Source organism: Pezoporus wallicus, unplaced genomic scaffold, assembly GCF_028554395.1.
Source record: "Pezoporus wallicus isolate ANWC-B61680 ecotype Strahan unplaced genomic scaffold, APGP_CSIRO_Pwel_v1 contig_2721, whole genome shotgun sequence".
NCBI lineage: Eukaryota > Metazoa > Chordata > Aves > Psittaciformes > Psittacidae > Pezoporus > Pezoporus wallicus.
This window is the reverse complement of record NW_026642515.1, coordinates 779858-804060: the sequence shown is the minus strand read 5'-3', so window position 1 is coordinate 804060 and position 24203 is coordinate 779858. Positions and strand designations below refer to the sequence as shown.

At 40.3% G+C, this 24203-nt stretch overlaps 1 protein-coding gene across 5 annotated transcripts in view; it reads left to right on the top strand.

Moving 5' to 3' along the window:
* The first annotated feature begins 6595 nt into the window (after window positions 1-6595).
* EPB41L4A (erythrocyte membrane protein band 4.1 like 4A) overlaps window positions 6596-24203 on the top strand; it is a 121945-nt gene continuing 104337 nt past the window's right edge. For all 5 annotated transcript variants that reach the window (XM_057430856.1, XM_057430854.1, XM_057430853.1 and 2 more), the window contains exon 1: window positions 6596-6885. In XM_057430856.1, the coding sequence (XP_057286839.1) occupies window positions 6787-6885 (99 nt within the window). In that variant the 5' untranslated portion in view covers window positions 6596-6786. The remainder of the gene's footprint in view (window positions 6886-24203) is intronic.

Below are 24203 nucleotides of genomic sequence, written 5' to 3'. Positions count from 1 at the left end.
GTGATAAGCATGAAATCAATTAGGTGATTTAGCATTCCAGTCTTACTTTGAACTGGAACAAATCCTTCTGCGGGCTCAGCATTGCTCAGATTCAGTGATTGGTGTAAAAGCCTGAGGAATCATTCCCAGCCGCTGAGTACAGAAAGAAAACTTGAAAGGAAGTCACAGCAGGCTACATATGACATGCTTCAGTCTGTATTTTCACTTAGTGAGAATTTGAATCTACAAGATACATGATGAGCTGGTTATTTCCTTGATCAGTTGCAGGGAGCTGCTGAAATCCTTTTGATTTTGGCATCTTCAGTGTCGTCACTGAAAACTTATTTCTTCTGATTACCTACAGCATCCCATCACCATCCTATCTCTTCATGGCTGATGATAGGTGATGTTCTCCAGATGACTTTATTATCTGCATTCAAGCTACAGCTTTTCCAGGAAGGGCAATCCTTTGTACAAACTGTATTAGAAAATCTCTAGATTCTCAGATTATTCAAAACTTGAAATCTTGCTGCATACTACAGATGATATTACTTTAGTATTACACAATATTAGAAATCGAGTTTGCTATATAAGAATGATGGCTTTAATGTAGAAACAGAATTAAAGGTTGGCACTGGAGAGATCTCAGTCATGAATGTGCCTGTAATATCCAGGCATCAGAAGACAAACCCGAATACCTGTAAAAAAACCTAGACCTCAGTTTTTTAAAGTGAAGGCACACAGTGATGTGTTTAATAAACTTTGTAAGAGTAGTCAGGAGTTTTCTCTATCAGAGCTTCCTGTTGATGGTTTGTCTACATAAACTCTTTTTCCATGGGTGGAAGACACTCCCTGTTAAAATGTTTGTATTAATTTGGATCTGTGTCACTTTAATGAGATTGTGACTGATCACCTCCCTGAAATGGTCTGGAGTTCTGGCTGGGGGTATCCTCTCAGCCTATGTTTGGCTTGCCTAAGTCAATGCTTAGGTTTAGTATCTCCCTAGGTATATTTCCATGGTGTGTAGAGGTCTAAAAATCCTCTGGGCAGCAGAACCAAGAATCTCTTGGCAATGATTCCCCCAGAAACTTGCATTCAGAAAGTGCAGGAGAGGAAAAGAAGAGATGATAGTTACAAACATGGTTTCTGTTGTATTTGAACAGCATAGGGCTGTTGTTTACAACAGCAACAGACTGACTGACACCTGAGTTCCTTGTAATTTTCCAGTCAGCATGGCCAGCCTACCCTTGGGATAAAAGATGCTTCACTAAGTTCACAACTGCCTTTTGCAAGAATATCACAGTGTATGTAGTGTATGTAGTGCCTTGAATGGGTATAGTACCAGCTCCCTGGCCATGAAAGTTTTGGCACATCATTATTTTCTTACCACAAAGCTCTTCTAACATGGTAGGAAGAGTACAGTAGTTTGGCGACAACAGTCTCTTCTGTGCTTAAGCATGAGTCTATTCAATCCTGTTTTACTATGGAAGGTGCCCGTTTAACCATTAGGTAGTGTTCTTTGAAAAGGATATGCTTTTCTCCACAGGAAGCTCACCTTCTACATGTCCATGGATCTTCATTGCCTCTATTTTTCTGCTGATTGGTTGCACAAGGTACAAATCCAAATTGTCACAGCATGACTTAAAGTCCTGGAGTTTCATCTTGCCATTCAATTCTCTTTAGTATTAAAATATATTCAAGTTCTGCTAAGGAAGCTGAGTATAAGCAAAATAAAACAGGATCATCTGGTTCTTCTTTGTGTAGGGGTAGCTTGCCAAAATCTTGAGAGAGACTTTGTAAAACCACATCACACAAAATTAGGTACAATAAACAGTAGCTAAAGACAAATATTTCTTGCTTTGACAGAAGTATGCAGACTTTGCAGTTTCTCATTTTAGCTCTACAGTTTACAACAGGCATCCCAACAGCTTTGTTTTATATATTGGATAGAGAAAGTGCACTTAATAGCATATTTTCCTTATTAAAAAATCATAAAGTGAGAGATCCTTATGATTTCCTTAATTATTGTGTGATTGCAGTGCTGCAACCTTCTAGGGTCTTGTTAAATGAGTAAACAAAAAGAAAAATGGATCTTCACTCCATGCCATGTCAATTCAGAGGTCCTCAAGGCATTTACTGCTATAGAAATACCAATAAATTAAATTAGCTGTTCAAATGCACTTTGGGGTCTTTTGAGTGGTTTTTGTTTTTTTTTTTTTTTCTTTGGGTGGTGTTTTTTTCTGGTTGCTTTGTTTTTCTGTCATCACTGTGTTACAGATCTGAATATTTACCTTAATTTAACTTTTCTTATATTTAAGTAGCCTTGACTGGCATGTCTTACTTTAAGGGCTCTCTAAGTGTATGGCATACAGTATAATGTCAAGTCATAGAATCATAGAATCGTTAGGGTTGGAAAGGACCTTAAGATCATCTAGTTCCAACCCCTCTGCCGTGGGCAGGGACACCTTACGCTAAATCATATCACCCAAGGAAGTTTAACCATGCCAAGTGCAAGGTCCTACACCTGGGTTGGAGCAATCCCAGGCACAGCTACAGGTTGGGCAGGGAAGAGATTCAAAGCAGCCCTGCAAAGAAGGACTTGGGGTGTTGGTTGATGAGAAAATGAACATGGGCCGGCAGTGTGCACTTGCAGCCCAGAAAGCCAACTGTATCCTGGGCTGCATCAAAAGGAGTGTGACCAGCAGGTCGAAGGAGGTGATCCTGCCCCTCTACTCTGCTCTTGTGAGACCCCACCTGGAGTATTGTGTGCAGTTCCGGTGTCCTCAACATAAAAAGGACATGGAACTGTTGGAACAAGTCCAGAGAAGGGCCACGAGGATGGTCAGGGGACTGGAACACCTCCCGTATGAAGACAGACTGAGGAAGTTGGGGCTGTTCAGCCTGGAGAAGAGAAGGCTGCGTGGAGACCTCATAGCAGTGTCACTACAGTTTTGGAGGAAATACAAAACTGATCAATATGTGGATAAATTCATGCTTACAATGATTGTTGTTGTGCAGTTACTTGGATAGTTACTGTGCAGTGGATGCACATACACCTTATGTGTGTGATGTGTAGTAGTAACACAGAGTCCAGAGTAATTGTTAGGATAGCATCCATCTGTGTGTGAAGTGAGAAATGTGATTTCATGTACATTTGTAACACACAAACTTCAGCCTCTGAATGCTGTAAAATGCTATATGGAAATGACTTGTTCCATTGCTTTCTTTGGTCCTCTTTTTGGGTGGTGGAGGAGACACAGATAGGTATAGTTCTCAGTAGCATGTTGAACATCTGGAGAACTTCTCTGGAAGGACTACAAGCATCTGGGGTCAATGATAAATGGACAAGTGAGCGGGTGTCAAACCAGAGCAGTGCAGTGCTGCTGCAGGAGTTGTACCTTATTTTTCCTGCAAACACACTGGACAGTACCCTCGGTAAGAATTTTTTCTTTAGTGGAAGAGTCATTCAGGGTTGTACATTTAGCCCAGAGAGTATGTGCTGTTGCTTTCTGTTTTCACTTCAAACTTCTTTCATTAGACCTCATTGCTTTTCTCTGCTCACCAGGAAGTTTGTCTTCACATGAGGAGGATGATGAAGAGGTTGCTCTGTAGCTTTAACTTTTCACTTATCCCCTGGAAGCCCACATGGATAAGATACAGAAATTGCATCTCTACACATTGGTAAGTATGAGTGATAATGGCTAAAATAGGTTATCATGCCTCTTACTATATATTCAGCTACTGTCAGCAAACATGAGCAAAACTGCCAAAAAAATTAGTGAGAAACCAGATATGCTAACCCATTTCCTTTGGGCAGTTAGTATCATTGCTGATGTGTCACAATATGGATGCAGGTCACTTCATATGCAAAATCCTTGTGGTGCTCAGTGTGTTGTTTGTATGACCTCAGTGAAGAGACTTGATTTCAGCTAAAACTGACCGTTTTAATGAAAGTGTACTGAATCATAATGGCTGCAGTGAATTGTGCTGAATACCTCATCAAACAGGCAATGGACAAAAATGCCTTTATGCCCTGGTCCTGTACTTACATGCCTGAATTAAACATGCCCATAATGTTTCTGTGATGAGAGCTTATGTCAGCAACTTTTCCTTTGCGGTGCTTGCCTGTGTTTTTCCTTGTAAAGAGAAGTAAAAAGGAGCTCAGTTTCCTGACAGATCTGGAAAAAAAAATAGTATCTTATGTTTCTCACCAGTTGTGAGCTGGCCTGATACACAAAATACTGAGGCAGGGCTGGTGCTATGGAGCATGGAGCTCAAATGTTGTTTCGCTTTCCTGAGCTTCTCAGGGCTCATATTAGTTCCTAGTATAAATCCTACCCCTTCTTCCCCCACTCCCTTGACTAATTTTCTCACTTCTTCAGTCCAGAACCCCCTTCTACGTTTTTACCTCAAATAGTATATTCTGGTACTGCTGCTGAATCGAACAGCTAGTTGGTTGTTATCTCCTAACCAGGCAGCAGCTGATCAGGAGACAATTTCCTATGTTAATGGCTCTGTGCTCCAAACATTGGCATCAGCTGAACATGACTGTGTATTTTCTATATGCCCCTTGGACCAATCAGCTAGTGTGCAGTAGCATGAAACAGATCTTTAAGATCTTCAGAAATAGAATACATGAAAGAGTTCACTTGGGCTGCTTACACCCAAACCCAGTCTTGATTTAAACTGCTCAGGTGTGGGACTGTAATGTAGCTCTGTGAGCCATTCTGAAATTATAATTGAAGGTTTTAAGTTCACTGAGTCCTCCCTCTCCCTTGATTAATAAGTGATTTATACATATATAATGACTTTAACTGACAGAGGGGGGTAATTTATGTCATGATGTGCATGATATATGGATCTAACAAGAGGGAAATGGGAACCATCTGTTCTCTAAAAAACTGTCCACTGTCAGAAGAATTCAAGAGCTCTATTTGAAAAATATGTTCAGAAAACCAAAAATAAATTTATCTGAATTTCTTGTGCTGTCTGGATGACATTCTCAATGGGTATGTATTGACCAAGAAACAAGGTTAGGAACTTGAATTTATAATATTTTGCAATGTTTCATATTCTGTAAGTTGTTCAGAAGTCTGTATTTTATTAGTATATATATTAAAATACTTTTTGTTCTGATCTTCACAGTGCTCATGCAACACTGGTTTTGCAGCTTACAGGATGGATACAGAACACAGTGAACAAGTTTAAACACTACCTACACCAAACGAAAAAATGGGAGTGGTATTTTCTGGGAGTAGGAAGGTTTTATTTAGGACAGGGATTTAAAAGCAGACGTATCATTCTTTGTGCCACTTAGGTACATACCTAGTACTGTTTGTCAAGTGATAAATCTCCTTGTGCCCTTCTCTTATGCAATGTGAGCAAGTAAACAATCTTAAAAACACTTATGCACATTCTTAAATTTGCACATGCAAATTTTGTATGATCCTCAACAGGACGTCTCATGCATGCAGACTCACGCAACTGCAGAGGCACTTGTGGGATCAGGGTTTCATTTTCTGCCCGAGGGGGAAAAATAATAGGCGTGTGCAACAAGTAGAACACGAAGGTGAGCTGGTGTGTGTGTGCTCCAGAACTATAGACGGCAACTGCAAAAGCAGTTGAAAGTTCTTTTATGTCTTTTTTTTTTTAATACTGCAGGGCTGTAGGGTTTTAAATTAAATATACCTGTAGCAGGCCCGGTATTTAACAGCATACCGGAGAAAATATTTTCCTGCCACGAGTACTTGTAAAGTCGGTCTTTTCCGGACACCCACGAGGGTCTCCTGAAGCCCCTCCGCGCGGAGTGAGAAGGCAAACCCCGCCCCTCCGCGGACACGGCTCCCCGTCCTGGACAGTGAGCCCCGAGGCTCCCGCCGGCGGCCCAGCAGGGGTCAGTGCTGCCGCGGCGGCGCGACCCGGCGGCGAGAAGAGTCGGGGATGGGTAGCCGTGGGTAGGACAAGCGCCCTGCTGCCGGCAGCCAGCACGGGGGCAAAGCGGCTGGTCTCCGGGTGTGCCAGTGGTGTACCGTGACGTGCGGCAGCGCTGGTCGCTGCTGGTGCCGGGGCGGAGCGGGCTGAAGCAGCCAGCCCACTGGCGGCAGCTACCTTTCAGCCTGGCACGTGCCGTCTGCAGGCCTCCGTCCTGCACCCTGAGGGAGCCTTGCACGGCGGACAGCAGGAGGCTAGGTGGCTACACCCATTCTTCCTCTTCTCCACGAAGGGAGGAGGCGAACGGCTGCTGTCGCTGTCCCTGCATGGCCGCGGGCACCCGCGGCACAGCAGCCCTGCGCCCGCAGGACACAGCCGCCCTCCCGCTGCAGTAATGGGGACCGCGGTCGCAGGCACCGCCATCGCCGGGCAGTGACACAAGCACATCCTGTCCACCACCGGCCGCGGCGGCAGAGACGGATCCCCCGGCCACTTTCCTTCCCTACACAAAGAGGAGGCGCGGAAACCTGCGCGGACGGGGCGGGAGGCGGTGCGGTACCTCCCCGGGGCAGCGTGACAGCCAGCCGCTGGCAAAGGCTGTACCCTGGACTTCTTCCTGAAAAGCAGCCGGTCTTTTTCTTCCTCTTTCTTCAGAGGGAGCACCCGGCAAACCCCGTCCAGGCTGTTCCGCGGGATGGCGGCGGAAGGCCGCCCCTTGGGGCTGGGCGCTTTGCCGTAGCCGTGCCGGTCTCCGGCCACTGCGGTGGGGCGCGGAGCCGGGCACGGCCCAACCCCGGCTTCGCCTCAGCCGCCTCCTCCGCCGTAGCTCGGGCTTTTTCCCGCCTCCCCGCTTCGTCCCCGGACATCGCAGCAGACATGGGCTGTTTCTGCGCGGTCCCGGAGGATTTTTACTGCGAAGTTTTGCTCTTGGATGAGTCCAAGCTGACCCTGACCACCCAGCAGCAGGGCATCAAGGTAAAGGGAGGCCGGCGGGGCTGCGGGGTGCGCTGAGGGAGAGCTCCGGGGCCAGACTCCGCGCCGCGCCTTGAGGTATCCAGGAAGGGAGCGGCGGTAGGAAAAACGGTTTTCGGGGTCCTGCGAGAGGCGAAGAAATAATTTTGTAACTTTGGTTGCCGGTAGCGCATGGGACGGATGAGCGAGCAAGACGCGTACCGGTGCTGGCTTTGGAAGCTTTGCTGTGAGGTACTCAAGTGAGCAGGTGCCGAACACTCCTCAGCAGTCGGGACTGACTCGTGTTTTCCTGTACATGCTACCAAAGTAGAAAGAGAAAAGAGAGAAAGGAGGCTGTTGTACAGAAAGGCGGCTGTGTACACGGGCTGTTGCGCACCCGCGCTGAGTCGTTTTGCCTCCGGCTGCTGCTCCCCGCCGAGACTTCCCTCTTGGCGCTGTTTGCCTGCCCGGGCTGCGGGTGCCTCCCCCCCGGCCCCGGGGTCCTCAGGGCTGCTGCCCTGCCGAGTGGAGGAGGTAGAGGTCCAGCCTCTTCTGTAGGCCTGTGCCCTGTCGCCTGCTCGGTGGGAAGAGGTCTTGCGCTGTTGCAGCGCGCCGGGTAGGGATAGACTCTTCGAAGTAGTCATCTGCCAAACGCTAAGTGAGCCCTAACAGAGGATGTGAGAAACGGGACGTTTTTCTAAAGGCCCTTAAATTATTCCTGTTTGATTAAGCCTGATGACAACATGTCTCAGACAGCTTGGTACTTGAATTTATTAGCAATATAAGAACATGGTTTCAGTGTTGGTTCAGGAAAAAAAAAAAGAACCAACCCACAGTTCTTCTAAACTTAATTTTTGGAAAGTCTGATCTGTTCTACCCAAGACATTTGAAGAATAAAAATCTGTATGCCTGTATGTTTCAGTTTGAATGATTAAAGTTTGGTGAAAAAACTGGGGAAGGGAAAGCCCAAAGGGGGAATAGCGACTGTTTAACAGTATCATTTTAATCTGTGGCACTACCAGCTCTCTACATGTATTGAGAATCGGCCAGCTCTGCTAAAGCAACTGCCTGCAAATAGGCTCATAAATCCGCGCTTAACAGAGGAGTAAAAAAATCATCCTAACACTGGAACTTAGTGACTATGTAGGGTCTTTGAAGTCTAAGTTGAGACACTTCTGAAAAATGTACCTTTGTGTATGATGTGGGTAGGTGTGTTATGCATGTATATATGCTTTTGTTGCCTGAAAATGTGCAATCGCAGAAGTATATTAAAGGAATAATCTGCAAAGATAGTTCTATAATTAGCTTCATGAATCCAAACCCTGAAAGGTGATGGGTTTCTGCAGTGTCTAATAAAAATTAATGTCCCATGAGAAAGTGTCTGAAGATGTAACTTCTTAATAATGTGTGACTTACGGTGTTGGGAGCTGTCTAGTTTAAAATGAGGGTGTGGTTTCCTGCCATTCTTAGTGTGATATGAATGTGATATGATGCAAAGTATTTCACCCCTTCCACTTGCTCCTTCTCTGTCTTGACTGTAACCATGGAGCAGTCAGAGTTGGTTGGAACAGTGTGAGGACCTGGCAGAAAAGTAGCAGTTAACATTTTTGGGCAGTGAAACTGCATTGCAAGAAACTTAAGCAAAGGAGGATGTCGCCTTTTATAGCAGCCTGTTGCTGGTGGGTTTTTGTTTTTGGCGTTTTGCTGTGTGTTTTTTTTTTAAGATTCAACTTGTATAATGCGAATCCACAGCCCAGTGCTGTAGCTCCAGGAGCCTTTGAAAACCTACAGAGAACTGCATACCTCTCCCCTAGTCAGTGGCTTTCGCTATTGCTTTCTCCCCTTGCCTTTGTACTTGCACAAGTGTTTGTGCAGCTGCGTGTGAAGAGCAGCTTGTGTCCAGCTGAAGGCTAACCACAGATTTTCCTTTTGCTGGGTTAGTCTTCAGCGAGATTAGTGCCCTGAAACACTTCACTGCTGGAAGAGGGCAGAACTAACTCTTTCAACTGAGTCCTTATGCCGTTTCAAACTGCTCAGGGAGCATGTCTGTTGTTTTTATCCTACAGGTTTCCACTGAAGTTACATGATTATTTCTTAGTAAAAAAGAACTTAAATTTTGTCATCTTCTGTCATTTGGCACTTTAACCTTGAACTATAGATGTTTTGCTTTGATTCTTTCGTTTTCATGTACACATCTATGAATGTACAGTCTCATATTTGCTTTTATAGAATTTCAGCTTTGACACTGAGGTGTAGATTATAAATGTTCTTATGTGTTTTATTTTAAAACAAAGATTTCCTTAGAACTTCAGATTCTGGGTGTGATCTCTCTTTTATTTTCACTCTTAATTTGTGTCGCAGCTACAGAGGAAACTTATGGTTTTGGTACTGTGTCACAAATTTTGAACTATTGCAAGAGAAGAGCTTTTAAGTGGTTATGCAAGGAGATTCATTCCCTTCTTTTTTTTTGCCAAACAGATGCTGGTCTGCTAAAAGTAAAACCTGCAAATTAATAGCTGTTTACCATCTGTGTATTTACTTGGCATTAGTGGATTTTGTTTTATTTGCTTTGAAGTGTGTAAGACTGAGCTGTCTGACTCTAGGAGTCCTAGGCAACTTCATTTCTTCCGTGATTCTGAAATAAAGGTGTGAGGTAGAAAACCTATTTCTGAACTAAGGTAGAGTTTTGAAGATGCATTGCTTAGTTTGTACAGTAGTTATTTCTGGCTTTCTATGCTTGATAGCAGCTATATGCAGCAAAATATGACTTTTTGAATTACAGTTTTTATTAACACATTATTGGTACTACGGTGGGCTTTAAGTTGTACTTTAGATTAAAACAATGAGCAGAGGTGGCGCATGACTAAGACTTTTATTGCAATTTAGAGATAATTTGTCTCTTCCTTGTGTATTTCATAGAGCTTGTTAGGGAAAGGAAATGATTGCTTTTCTCTCATCCTGGTGGGGAAACTGAGGTGCAAAGAGGTTGAGTGACTTTTCCAAGGTTGTGCACCAAGTTGACATCAGAGCCAGGAATGAATAATGACTTAATATATAAAAGACATGAGTGGATTCATCAGAATGTGATACATGTTGTTAAGAAAGTTATGGAATAGTTGACTATGATTTAGTAAAATATATAGAAATAGGTAGACATACCATTTTTATAGCAATTTCTGGGGATCATTCTGGTGTTACTCTTCTTTTTTTCACTCCCCAGTGAAGTTTGTGGTTTTGTTTTTGTTTTATTTTTTTTGTGGGTTTAATTTTTTTTTTTTTTAATAATATAAGCAGTTCAAAATGTTCCAGGCATCATGCCTTCAAAACTTAGTATGTACAGAAAATGTGAGATGCACTTTTGGGTCAAGTTGTTTTAGCTCTAGGGACTCCGGGAGGTCAATATGGCAACAGTAGGCTCCTATCTTTTTCCCTGGTGAAATGCTTAATGAATGCACATGTCAGCAGGGAAGAGCGCTATGAATACAAAGATCTTACATTGTGTTAATTATTCTAATTGAGACTGAGCATTAAAAGTCAAATTAGTAGTCATTTGCTGTGTGACTTTGGAATGTATTCTTTGTGATAGGGATTTCTGCTGTTTTATACTTCTCCATTTTTTAAAAAGGAAAGCATCTTCTGGTGAGAAATTTCTTAATCATGCAGGTGCATTATTTCAGAAATCCTAAAAATCTTTTTAATGGTAAATTGCAGTTGCTTTCCATCTATGGTTATTTACTTATCATCTACAGTAATGACTAAACTGTGATACAAAGGCTCAAGCATATGAAATCGTGTTCTTTCCTATAGATACACTAAGGGCAGATTCTTCTAGCTATTCAGAGTATTGCTTTGAAAAGAATAATTAATAAAAAAGTGAATTGATTAAAAGGACATAATCTTGAAATGCAGCTGCTTTTTTAATATTGAGAACAGTATTTAGAAAAGTGTACATATTTTAAACAGCAGCAAGGAAACTAGAAAATATGGTCAAACTTTAAGTGTAAGTAAGAGCATGTTTTCTTTAACGTCATAGATGCAGTACATCTAAGATCTTTTTTGTAGCAAAAGCAATAAAAAAGTCTTTTAAACAAAAATGTAAATGAATGATACTCCATAACACTTTACTATTAGAAAGATGCTGTTCTTTCTTATATTTCTATTATGGGCATAGTCATTGAATTGCAGACTAAGAACAAGATGGTGCATGTGGACCATTGTTCTAATTGAAAAAGAAGGGAAAAAAATAAAAGGGCTCACAAACCTTGCTGTTAGCTACTTCTCAAAATTACTGTCACATATTTGAAATAGATTACTAATCTCAGCAGTATCTTTACAGATGAGACCAACAATTTTAAATACCCCAGGGAATAACCATAAAATAAATGAGCACTGAGGCACTTCATTTTCCCTAGGTGCCCTTAAAAAAATTAATGAAACCAGAATGACAGCAAGAAGGAAATTTATCAATTGTTAAATGAAGTTACCCCTTAGTCAATCTGAGGTTTAAGCAATAATATTGTCAGAGGGAACTGTTTTGCTGGTTTCAATGAGCAATCATTTCTTAATATAACCAGGGCAAATGTAAGCTGTGTGGGGCAGGCTTTTTATTAAATGCTTTTGGATTTCTGTAACTTGGATTGAGCATTTATAATACTAGTGTATTTAGTACAGTTACATACCATTTCTTGATACTTTATTCATTTTAGTTTACTGAAGTTCTAAACCAAAATTCAACTGCAGAATTGGAACCCTTCCTCTCAAGAAAGAAAACTGCTAAAAATTACCACATGATATGCAGTGAACTCTAGAAGTGACTGAATAATTTGAATGGTGCTTCAGAAAGAGAATTTAATTAAAAGCTGTAGGTTTTCTCACCTCATACTGTAAAATCTGTTGCCAAGGTGGTGCTGAACATGTATGAGCAAATGAGAAATTATGTATTGGTCATGTTGCATCATTACTAATATCCATATTTTTGGTAGAAAAGGCATTCTCCTTTTCTGTTCTTGTCAGTGGTTTGTTTTGTTTTTTTTTGTTTTATTTAAACTTATTTTTCTTATTTTTGTAATGATAGAGTAGATGAATTAGTTGCATTTTACTCAAAAATGAGATCTTTGCAAGTGAATAATCATGTATCAATACCTGGGTAGAATTTTGCAAACTGCAATTTTAGTACATATTTTATATACTGCCTTTTTCGATCACATCTTATGCTTGCTATATGCCAATTCAGTTTCATACTTTATAATGAAGATTGTTCAGTACTGATTGTGCTTTTGTTCCCTTTTTTTCCTTTACATCTTGTGTTGGAGATGGTTGAACACTGTAGGCACTAAGGTCAAGGGGACTTGGGGTCAAGCAATGCTGTTATTTAGAAGTGGAAAACCAACAGAAACAGTAGAAAATGAAGAAAATGAGAGCTCTAATTCTTTGGTTTTGCTGCAGCATGAAGCAGGGTACCTGCCTGTTTTGCCAAGTGGAAAATGTGCTTTTTTGTCTCTGATAGAAGGCTGTATAGCTTGGTTTGTGACCTTAAATTTAAAATAGCCATGCAGGGACTTTTTCATCATTCTTCATGGAAGTCTAGTGAGCTGAATGCATCATTAACCTATAATACCAGGGGTGTTACATTAAAGCTTTGTTGTTAGAAGTCTCAGTAGTTTGTAAGGATTCCTTTTAAACACATCCTTGTTTGTCATCACCCGTGGTAATTTTTTTTATTTTGTCTTGGTGCGAAATAAGGAAGTGCATACAATTGGCAAACCCTCTCTCCTATCAGGTATTTGTATTACTTATGTTTAATAAGGAGGATCCTTTACATTCTGTGAAATGCAACTGCTCCTTCCATGTGCATTTAAAATACACAAGAATGCCGTTACAGTAATGGATAGTTGGTCATGTGGAAGAAGTAGGCTATATTTTGTATGCTTCATGAACTTACTTATTTGTCAGTATTTACCTTTAGTCTTTGCAGGGTTACAAATGTTCCTTTGTAAGCCACACAAGAAAACATTTTGTATTCCTGTAGTTCTTGCAGGTTTGGGTATGTGTATAAAACTTGTATGTGGTTGAGTGAGCCAGTTTGGTAATATGTGGCTGAACACTTCACTATCTTCCCTGAGTTCTCAGGAAAATGAGTACTGAATGGACTGAGGGATAAATTCTTTGGCTATGTGAGACAGAATGCCTTTTAGTAATGGAAAAGGAGGATCTTTTATATCTTAATTGCATGAGAAGTATTTGCAAGGCAGAAAATGGCAGTTTGCCTACGTAATTAGTGGTAAAATTTGTCATGGCTACTCATGTAGGTAAGCACATGTTTTAATACTTGAAGACCAAAAGGCAGTTGAGCAAATGGACTGGAATGCTTTTTCAGGTTTTAGTCATGCTGAGGAACTGTCAGATTCTCATTTCCTGTAGTTTTTGGTGGCTGTGTCTTTACTCCCTGCGAAGACAGTATGGGGGAGTGCAGGGAGCCTGTTGCATCCTGGATTGAGTGGTGCAGTTTGCCATATCTGTGCTGTGTTGCATACCACCCAGACCTCCTCTTTGAGGGTCCTTTGAAGTCTGCTTGATGCTGGCAGATAATATTTTGTCTGTATGGTTGGTTTGTTTCTTCAGTAAACCAAAATAAAGCTGAGTCTCAGACAATCATAATTCTGATTGTCATAGCATGACTGTAAGGGGTGGGTGATACATATTGGGGTGCTTTGAAGGTGCATGTGTTTCTGGGTAATGTTGAAGGCTGGCTTGGATGACTGAAACCAAGATGTTTATATTGGAGACCATGCAGAAAATGATTCTGAGAGCACTGTCTAGATCTCCCTTCAGAAGAGATTCAGAAACTGGGAGTCTTCAGAAGGGGTCATTGGAGAGAGGTAGCTTTAGCTCAGCAATGGTTATCGGGAGAAAAAGGCCCTGGGCAAATAAACAAAATAATGCAAATTGACAGCATGGTTACACTTGAAAAAACTTTTCTCCTATCACTGTTTCCTCTGTGAAAGAAGGGGAAAAAGCCACAAGACATTGCAGTGGAATCTTTTGAAGAGGTGTGTGAATGTCCTGACTTGCGCTCAGCTTTTCAGGTTTAATTTGCATTTGCTGCTTCAGTTAGGGGAGGAGGGAGTGGGCTTAAAGGTTATTTTTTAATAATATTTTCAGGATGAAATAAAGCCCTTAAGTTCAAAAGGTCAAATATCTTACCTCAGTTCTGAAGTGATGTCAAATTCTTCAGCCATACCCTTCCCCCATTCTGTTTTTCTCTCAAAGTCCCTCAACAGGACCTAAATGTTCCCAATCATCTGCCTATATTCCTTTTCCTTATGTGTATAACAGTTAAGTTGGCTGAACACTTCAGTTCTCTTTTCAGCATGTAAGTTCTTCACCTGGAACATTGCAGGTTCTAAAGCCTGCAATTCCAGTCATACTTGATTGGAATACCCCACACAAAATATTGGAATACCCCACACAAGAGCTTTTGGTGTCCTTCAAAGGTTCCACATTTATACTGGATTATTTTGAATAGTCTTTTGTTCTTCTGTGAACAAAATTATAGTGCCAAATTAGTGTGACAAATTATAGTGCCTTTAAAAACACCTCTACAAACTGTGTTCTACAAAAACGTGGGGTATTCTCTGCTCTCCCAGTGCTTCAAACTGATATGAATGAGATTTATTATTAAGAACATTATGTTGGCCTTCTGATTCCTTCAGCTGTTCCTCCAGTGACCCTGGGCTACTCCTGCAAAAGCCAATTTTCTTTCTAAGGCAGCCATTTGGTAACTAACTTTTGTTTTTCTTGTGAAAGCAATAGTGAGTTACCAGAGCCTTTCTCTGATTTGGGAATACTTGAAATTATGGATGCAGTTTCAATTTCAGTGCAGACAGTAGGTGTTTTGGTGTGCTTTGGCACCAACTTAAAGAGGATCCAAATTGGACCCGATTTTTCTGCTAGCAGGGTAAATTAATTAATGATGAAACTGAAAAGAAAATGTGGTAGATCTTGTAAGAAGATGTTAGATGTTGTTCAAATAAAATAAATGCATAAATTTTCTAACTTTTAAATAGAAGTTCAACTTTTTCTTAGTCATCCTTGGCTTGGCTTTTCATCAGCTTTCAGGTCTCGAGTCTGACTGGTTAAAGCATGAAAGCTGTGTTTGTTGCTTTCGTGACTGAATCTTTATTCCATGATCTTAGATCTGTTTTTTTCCTACTTTCCTGAAAAAAGATTGGTTGTAAAAGCAGGTTTTGTGAACTGCCCCCTGGAGTCTTCATTTAAAAACAAGCTGCAATGACAACCATGTTTGTTTATGATGTCTGCTGCTTTTTGAACAGGTGAACAAAAGTCAGCATAAGTGGTCAGAAAAATAATAGGTTTATTTTCTTGTGTGTGTGTCTGTATGGAAGTTGGAGGGGTCTTGGTGAAATTAAGATGTTTGGGGAGAGAAATATATAAAATCTCAGAAGCAAAGAAGTTTCTTAATACTTTGTATCTTTTGCTGTAAATCTTTTTTTTACATGATTTGTCTTGTTCGTATTTGTGTAAGAGCTCAAAAATTTTACTGTAGCATTCAGAAACTCCAGAAGAAGGCAGAAGTCCTGCAGGAAAAAGTGTTTCTGGCTTGGCATACTTTGTTGGTGGGAAGGTTTGACTGGGAGGGAATTAAACCACTTGCATTGAGTTCACTGAAAATGAATTGAGCCCAGCTTTTTATTTCTTTTATTTTTTTACTTTTTTTTTTGCTTGTTGCTTAGAATGTCATGTATCTAAGCCCATGACATTTTCAATTTTCTTGTTTGTTTTTTTTTTAATTTTACTCTGTGTCCATGAGTGTATACAGAAATATATGGGGATACAGAATGTATACCTCATACATACTCATATTTCTGTATGAGTATACAGAAATACTTCTGTTGCTGCATGTGATGTACATGTAGTGTGCTTTTAGAACTCTCTGTCCAAGAATATGAATGCAGAAATTTTCATTAGCAAATAATGTACCAAAAGAAACTCCAAAATTAAAGGGGTAAGTGGAATTCTCTTCAGTATTGTTTAATCCTACCATGTGCATTGTCTTGATGATAATTCAAAACGGCTAGATTTTTGGATGCTTTCTGTCAGTGGATTGATGTAGCTCTTTTGAAATTGCACAAAGTTTCTTCTGCCTTTGCCTGCAGTGGATTAAGGTTCTTTATCTTAATATGCTTTTTTTTCCTATAGAAATCTTACCACATAGAGCAGATAGACTTAGTATTATTATCTGTAAGAAGAACATCTATCAGGCTGCTGCTTATTACCTATTTTCTCAAGCTTGCTTTGATTCATATTCCTTTTCCTGCATACAGAAGGAATATGAGATAAGGAAAATCACTTTAACTGTAGAAAAGTAGTGTAATTGAATTTTGAACATTGATTTCTGAGTGTACAAAAAATTAAGTGAAAAAATGTACTCAGGCAGTAAATTACAGAAGCTAATGTAGGGTACAGCATGCTTAAGAATCAGGTATTTGCTATGAAGTTGACTCTGCATAGAAATGTGCTTGATTTTTAATTGGTTAGGAACAGTTATGGGGGAACAGGAAACCAGACCGACCTGTTGCAGCCTTTTTTCTATTCACCACAAGCTTGCAAAAAGGAAAAAAAAAAATCATAATGCAGGGAAAAGCATGATTCTTCTTAGCTCTTGAAGTCTGAATCAGGGGGAAACAGAAGAATGATTTAAAGGAAATTGCAGTAGTGATTGTTTTAAGTGCACACAAAGGAAGCCTTGCTCTCTGTCAGAAGCACTGCTCATTTTCAATCTGAAAGAAGGAACTGAACATTTAATTAAACAATGCCTTTAACTCTCTTAGTTTATGCTCCAGCATTCACGATACATGTGGACTTCAGGTTATTTTCAACGGTACAGCCGTTTCCTCCTGCATAAAGTTTGGGCTGAAGCTTTTGTAGATCCATACATTTGTTTAGTTGTAGTAGCACTTGAGCACACCCATAAAACATCAAAGTACTCTGCTAACAGCCTCTGCCCCAGAGAGATCTCAGCCCAGGGCTGCAGCAGTATACCGGTGAGCAGATCCACAAATGTGGGAGGAATGCAGGTTGGGATGGAGGAGAAAAGAGGCCAAGTTATCAGTTCAGGAAGTATTGTCTCAAATAGTAAAATAGCTGATTAAGTCTGGGGTTGTTTCTCTGGTCATATAAATTTGCAGAATTCTGCTGTGAGTAAACTGCACCATGTGTCTGCCCCAAATTATAAGTTCATATTATGGGTAGCTCTGGAGTGATGTGTATCCAGTTCTTGCATGGCTGTCATGATTTTGAGTAAGGGTGCCCTGTTTCATAAAAAATAAAAAATAAAAATTGTGAACGTAAACCAGCATGGAAGCAGGTTAGGGTGATAGAAATAATTTTGTACTTCCCTAGCTTAACCTTTTTTTTCAGTGAGAATGATAGTAGGTTAGCATTAGCAGCTCAGCTGCCTTTGCCTGGAATAGGCTGTGAGGGAGGTACACTGTAATTCCAGGAGCGGTGTAAATTGAAGGAGGTTTCTAGGCAAGCCTGGAGATTTTAAGCATCTCTGACAAAAAGCTGCAAAGGTAGCTCGTCTGCCAAAGGCTAGCAGCTAATCTCACTGTAAGTACTGACCTTATAAAAACACAGAACCCACAGTTTATGAAACAAATTTAATCAATCCATCAGCCCCTGCCAGCCCATCAGACCCCCAACCTCAGGATTTTCTCTGCATGCAGAAATTGTCTTTCTGACTAACTGGATGTGCTTTCATGCGGAAAAAAAATACAACCCCCCTGTAATCTGTTTGTCTACATGTTGTGCTAGTGCTCATGTTATATAGGCTACTGTCCTGGGTTCAGCTGTAGCAGTCATTTACTTAGGAAGAACTGAAAACATCAGTGTTATCAGTGTTGTTCCCAGGCTGAAAGTCAAAACCACAGCACTGCAACAGCTACTGAGAAGGAGAAAAATGACTGCTATTGCTGAACCCAGGACGGCAACTCACTTCTGGGAAAAAGAAGTGTTCATAGACTGCTTTGGGTTAGAAGAGACTGTAAAGATCATCCAGTTCCAACTGCCTGCTGTGGGCAGGGACACCTTCCACTAGACCAGGTTGCTTAAAGCCCCAACCAGCCTGGCCTTGAACACTGCCAAGGGCAGCCACAAGTTCTCTGGACAGTGTTGGAAACATGTATATTGAAACATATATATATATATATTTGAGGTGCTTTAACTTTCAGGTATATATATCTGTCTATGCTAAGGATTAGAGAAGAAAAAAATACATGAAATAACAGGCTTGTTTGAACCCTGGTGAACTAGATGATTTTTGTGATTTTTTTTTTTTTTTTTCCTCCCCTTAATCTACTTCATGTAGACAGAAGGCTGGATCTGCTTGAAATGATTTTTTATCTTGAACAAAGGTTTGTTCTAGGTTTGGGATCCTGCTTCAACTGGCAGTTATATGTTTCAGTGACAGTGGATTACGCTAAACTAAGTCAAGTCAGTGATTATACGCTGACTGGACCAAGTTACACACCTGACAAGTAGTCAGGTCACAGACATCCTGCTACAACAGAAAAAACCTCAAACTATCCTTTCTTTGATTAACTCGAATGTCTTCTAAGCAATAATGTATCAAAGCAAACAAAATTCAAATCAAACCAGAAAAAAAATGCTGCTTATGAAAAAGGAGAAATTGGAAGAATCTGATCTTGGTGAGGAAGATCCTGTCAATGTCAATGGTGATTGTATCATGTAATTGTAGGCAGGATTGGAATTGTGCTGAGAGGATACAGGCTTGATACAGTTTTCAGAAATATTCTGATGATTAAAAAAGAATCTTTCAAAAGTCTTTTCTACAAATTGTGCTTGGCACTTGGGTAATTCTGAAAAACTGTCTCAAGTCCTGAAGTACCAGTTACAGAGTAAATATCGGTTTAACAGTATCACCTATATCGAGTTGCCTTTATGATGCGTGGTGTATGAGAGCTAGACCCATGAGAGCTGAAACTGGGAAGCAGCATCTTAGCATTACAAGTTGGCATTTTCTTACTCAGTGCCAGAAACATCGAAATATTTTATACTGTTCAGTTTGTATTTTTAATAATCAAACAATCCCAGATAATTAAAGGTGGATTTAACAGTTTTAAGGAACAGCTGCTGCTAACACAAATAAATGTTTGCCCCTAAACAATACTGTAATTCTTCACATAGGTACATATTAAAACTGCAATTTAAAAGGTTTGTCTGTCACAGAGTCATTTATATAGTGATATAGAGCTGAACGTTCTGTGGTTCAGATAGGTATGTTACCCTACTAAAATCAAGTTCTGTGACTACAGAATCTAAGTCACTTGAATGCAGTATTTGTGGGCTCTGCTGATTCTTACAAGTTTCTGTGTAAAGGTTTGGGCAAATGATCAAGCTTGTAAGTGTTTAGCTGTGTTAGCTATCAACATGCATGAATAGCAATTACTGAGTAATTCAGTTTAGTATGGGTTGCAGTAAGAGGATTTAGTTGCATTAACTTTCATTTGCTGTTGGCTAGAAGCCTGCGCAGGTTGTGGTGGTGGTAGTTCAGCTTACATCGGCATCTTCAAGGGTCTCTGATTTCTCTGGAAAGCTTCAAATATGCAATGCTACAGTCTGAGTCTTGCAGTGGATTTCACGTTGGTGTTTTTGTCAATGCAAGGTCTTGGAATTTCTTTCTTGCTTTAATTTTAAATAATTTAAACTTTCTGTTGTCATGGTTGCAGTGAGGAACTCAAAAGCATGAACCCTACTGACTTCTAAAACCAGTAGCCCTGCATATTTCTGTGAGGAAACTCAGAATTAAAGCAAGTGTTAGGATTTTTGATTAATTCCACCCCCCCTCCCCCAAAGGTAAAGTCAGCATTTGTCAATAGCTAGGTTTGCTTCTGTAGAGCAACAATGATAGAAGGGAATTAGATGAATAGGATATATAGTCAACTTATAGTTACATAACAAGATGGGATGGTCACAAACGTGCTTCATTCTTTACACATTCTTTTGGTCTGATCTCTGAAAATCTCCACTAAAGGAGCCTCACAGGAGCTCAGCTGCAGTCCTTTGTTACTCTTCTAGCTAGAAAGTTTTCCCTGACATCTAGCCAGGGTCACTTTTGTATTTAGTTAAGCTACTTTAATTTTTTCCTAACTTCTGTGTGTCTATGTGTAGAGTACATATGCTCCTCAGTCTTTTTTTAAAATGCTTTTTCATACCATGTTAGGAGACTTGATGCTAGGAAATGCTGGAAGCTTTGACTTTGGGCAGCTACAGGCACTCAGGCAATCATCTGGTGCCCAAGCTCAGGGAGGTTATGCATGGGTGGGGCATTAGGTATACAGTCTTCCACTATCTTCTCATATTCATGTGCCTAGGGAAAATATCAAGACTGGCTTTCTTTAACTCCTGGCCAGAGTTTTTGAGTATCCCTATTAAACTTCATGTTTGGTTTTTTGTTTTTTTTTTTTTTTTTTCTGCTGTGTGTCCTCCCTGAAATCCTGCTTTGCAAGTTCTCTTTTGTCTTTCTTGAGTAATTCTTCTTGTTCTGTTATTTCCTCCCTGGGTAATAAGGACAGAGAACTAAGTTAATCTAAACAACCTTCTTAGTCTTCCCTCACCTTCTTTTGTTTGTTTTTTAACTAGCCTGGTAAGAGAGAGAGAGATGGAAGTTTCCCAGCAAGCAGATGACACCATATACCTTGCCCTGACAAAAATGCAATAGAAAAAAAAACTTTCAGCAGCAGTTTCTTCCATGGCTAGAAGCTTGTGCATAGATTCCTTTTTTTCACTATGTGAAGCAAATCAACTAATTTTGTTAGCACATCTTGAACAGCATATACTTTTATGCTCCTGTATGGATGCTCTTACTTGGGAGGTTGATCAGCAGTGGTCTTCAGGCAGCTCTCTCTGAGGGTTATTGTTCTGCTGTGTTTTTTTTGAGAGCCACCACGCAGAGAGGACTTAACCTTGGGACTTTGCAGCCTTTGTTAGCTTATTCCTCCCCTGCACCAAACCACAGTACACTCTCTGAATTCTTATAATTGTTTCTGCTCTTCATGTTGGATTGTCTCTCTGCTTCATGTTGGCTGTCCCTGGAGCTATTTGCTTGGCAGAATGTTGCCCTTTCCAAGACAGCTTTAAACTGAGCCAGGGTGGCATCCAGCAGATATCCAGAATATGTGATATGAAACAGTCTTCTGAAGATGACGAAGAGACTGAAAGCTGGTAAGATTGGTCTGCTAGCCAAAGGCTTGGAATAGTATGGAAATGAGCAGAGTGCAGTTCTTGGTTCTGCCAGCCTAACCCCCTTGGGAGGGTCTGGTCTTCAAGTCTTTCCATGTAAGAAATTGTATTTCCTACCACTCCTCCCCCCACCGCCCCTTCCCCCTGCTTTGTTTCTTATTTTGATGAAGTTTTTGGAGTTAGGGACTAATAGATGTAGCTTTTTACAATCCCTACTACAGGTAACTGCAGTATTTTGGCAGTCTCTCTGTGTCTTGTCTCTGTGAATGATGGTAATAGAGCAGAAGGAGCAAGTGATGTTAGGGGAAATGAGCACTGCGGTGTGAAACAGCTACTTCATATTTTAATTAAAGTTGTTTTTATCAGATATATGTCCTTCTACAAGATACTCTCATACACTTCTTTGTTAGAAAATCTGACAGGACCTTGAAGACTGAAAGTGTGTTCAGGGTTCAGGCAAAAATATTTAACCTGAAAGAACAGGAGTTGACTTAAACACACAAAATAGAAGCATAGCAAAAAAAAAAAAGCAAACAAGCCCCACCACCAGCTTTGCCAACTTCCTGACCCCTCTCCCCTTAAAAAAAATAAATGCCAGTGGCCATAGACAGATTTTCTGCAGATTTAGTTTTTAAGTTTGTTGGCTTAATTTTATACATCTGATTTTTGACATCTCCATGATACTGTTGCCTCTAGTGTCCCTTCTCATTTTTAAAAGATTTTATGAATTCACTTCCCAAAGCTAAATCCCATGATTTTGGAAAGGTTTTAGAAAACTCAGGATTTCTAGAAGAGCCCTCTGCTTTCAGGAAGTTCCTCAAAGTGGACTCATGTCTTTCATAGCCAAATTGGAATTTGGTCTCAGGCTATTGAAGGGCCTGAATGCGTAGTGGCTTCTTATTAGGCAGTTTTCATCTTTCATACTTGAAAAGTTCTCCAGTGTCTTTGTGTTCTTTAATATTAGGCTGAATCTGTAAATAGTATTAACTACTTTTCTTACCAACTGCAGGTTGGTTTTATGCAGCAAAAAAATTACAGAAGTGGAAAAAGGGCATTGAAGCAATATTTTTGTGTGTTGTTCCAGTTTGGGTTCAGTTTTATGTTTAAAATTTTGTAGAACTGCAGAGCAACAGTTTGTGGTTGTCACCGATTTGTCTCGGCTTGCTGAGATGCTTGTCTTCAGAGACATTGCAGATGTTTTTTTATTATCTGGCAGCTTCTTCTAGGATCCAGAGATCCTGAGTGGAGTATAAATGCAAATAACACGACAGAGGTAATATGCCCTTGCATTCATGCTTCTTCCCTCCTAGACTTGCTAGTATTTGTATCTGTGGCTGCAGAGGTGGCAAGGACAGGAGGTGCACTGCAAAGGTCTTTGTAAAACTATTAATGCTTGACTAAATTGAGAAGAAAAAAGTTTTTTGTTAAGAGAGTGTGTATTCCTTGAACTCTGTCCTAATTACAGCTGCATGTTTCTCCTTTCCTGACTTGGCCCAGCCCTGTCTAAGGTAGCCTGAGGTCTACTTTAATTTACTCCAGTTGGCTGTGATTCTCAAGGAGTCATATGCTACCTGGCTATGGCTAGAACAGGGTTTATTCCAGTTGCTCCCTTTCCTCACCTTCAGTATGAGCTGTGGGAGCTGGACCCCCTGGATCACAGCACACCAAGTTGCTCCAAAGTAGTGTCAGCTTGTTCACAAAGTTATTTTTCATTCTTTCTCTAGAACTTATCATCAGTAAATTTGCTGTCCATTAGTAGTATAGTGTCAAAATGGAGGAATTATGCTGATCCATTTTTGATAAAGTAATTGTTTTAATTGGTATTATATTAAAGCTCCATGCTGTATTGTGCAGTATTTGGCAAAAAAACCTATAAAATATGAATTTTCTGAGTTTACAAAAGGATGGACTAAGCTGGACTAGAAAACAGATCCAAACATTTTACTAACATATATAGAATTATTGAATTGTGTGTCCCTATTTCTTAACTATTACTCCCTTTTATAAGCAAGTTCAGTATTTTGCTTGGTGGGCAGTTTAGAGTGGAGTTACAATAAAGCCTTGGCAATTTGTAATAAGTTTTAGGCTAAATGGTGGCTGCTCAGTCATGTTAGGTCATTTTTTCCCTGTTTTACTTTTTGAGGAATTAGTATCCTGTAAGTCTAGCACTAGTTGTTGATAGCGTTATTCCCTAATCAGATGTGTTAGAAGTAGTAAATCCTGGTAGATAAGCAAGTGGAGCACTGCTCTGTCTGTGTATGTGTGTGGTTTATATACGTGTGTGTGTATATATGTAAGCTTATATGTATTACATATTATTTGTTATTATATATTATGTATCATGTAGAAAAAGGTATATAATATTCTAAAAGTATAGACAGTTCATATAATTACAAATCTTTAGCTAGCTACCTAAAAGAAAATTGAAAGGCTGGAGCTCTTTCCACGAGACTGGTGGCAGAGAGACTCAGTGTGCTGAAGGACTGCTGAACTGTTGTAGCTCATGTGCCATTCCTAAAAGTCTGGAAAAGGTTTTTGAACCCCTTATAAAGGAACAGAGGGTGCTCACTACTTCTATGTGAGTTAGTTGATGATGGGATGAAAGTTAAAGATGTTTTGTCCCTGTAAAATACAGAATTAGTAATCTTTCCTGGTGGGCGACATGATTTAGTACAAGGTGTCCCTGCCAATGGCAGGGGGATTGGAACTAGATGATTTTAAGGTGCTTTCCAACCCTAACTATTCTATGTTTCTGTGTTGTCAATTTAAAGAATTGGAATTATATCTTTGTATTTGTAGCTTAGTTAAATGTGGCATTCAGTGTTTTGACAACCCAGTGAGTTACCAAAAGAAAACCTCCCTTCCACAACTTCTGGCTTTATTCTCCACTTCTCTGTTGTGTGCGTGAGAGCATGTTTGTGAATACCTCCTTGCATTTTTTTTTGGTTGTCTATTTAGTGAGCTGAGTTAGATGCACAATTGCTTTGTCCATGGAAATTTTTCCACTGATTTCAAAAGGCTGAGAGTTGGGCTGTTGTCACTCTCTCCTTTGTTGAAAA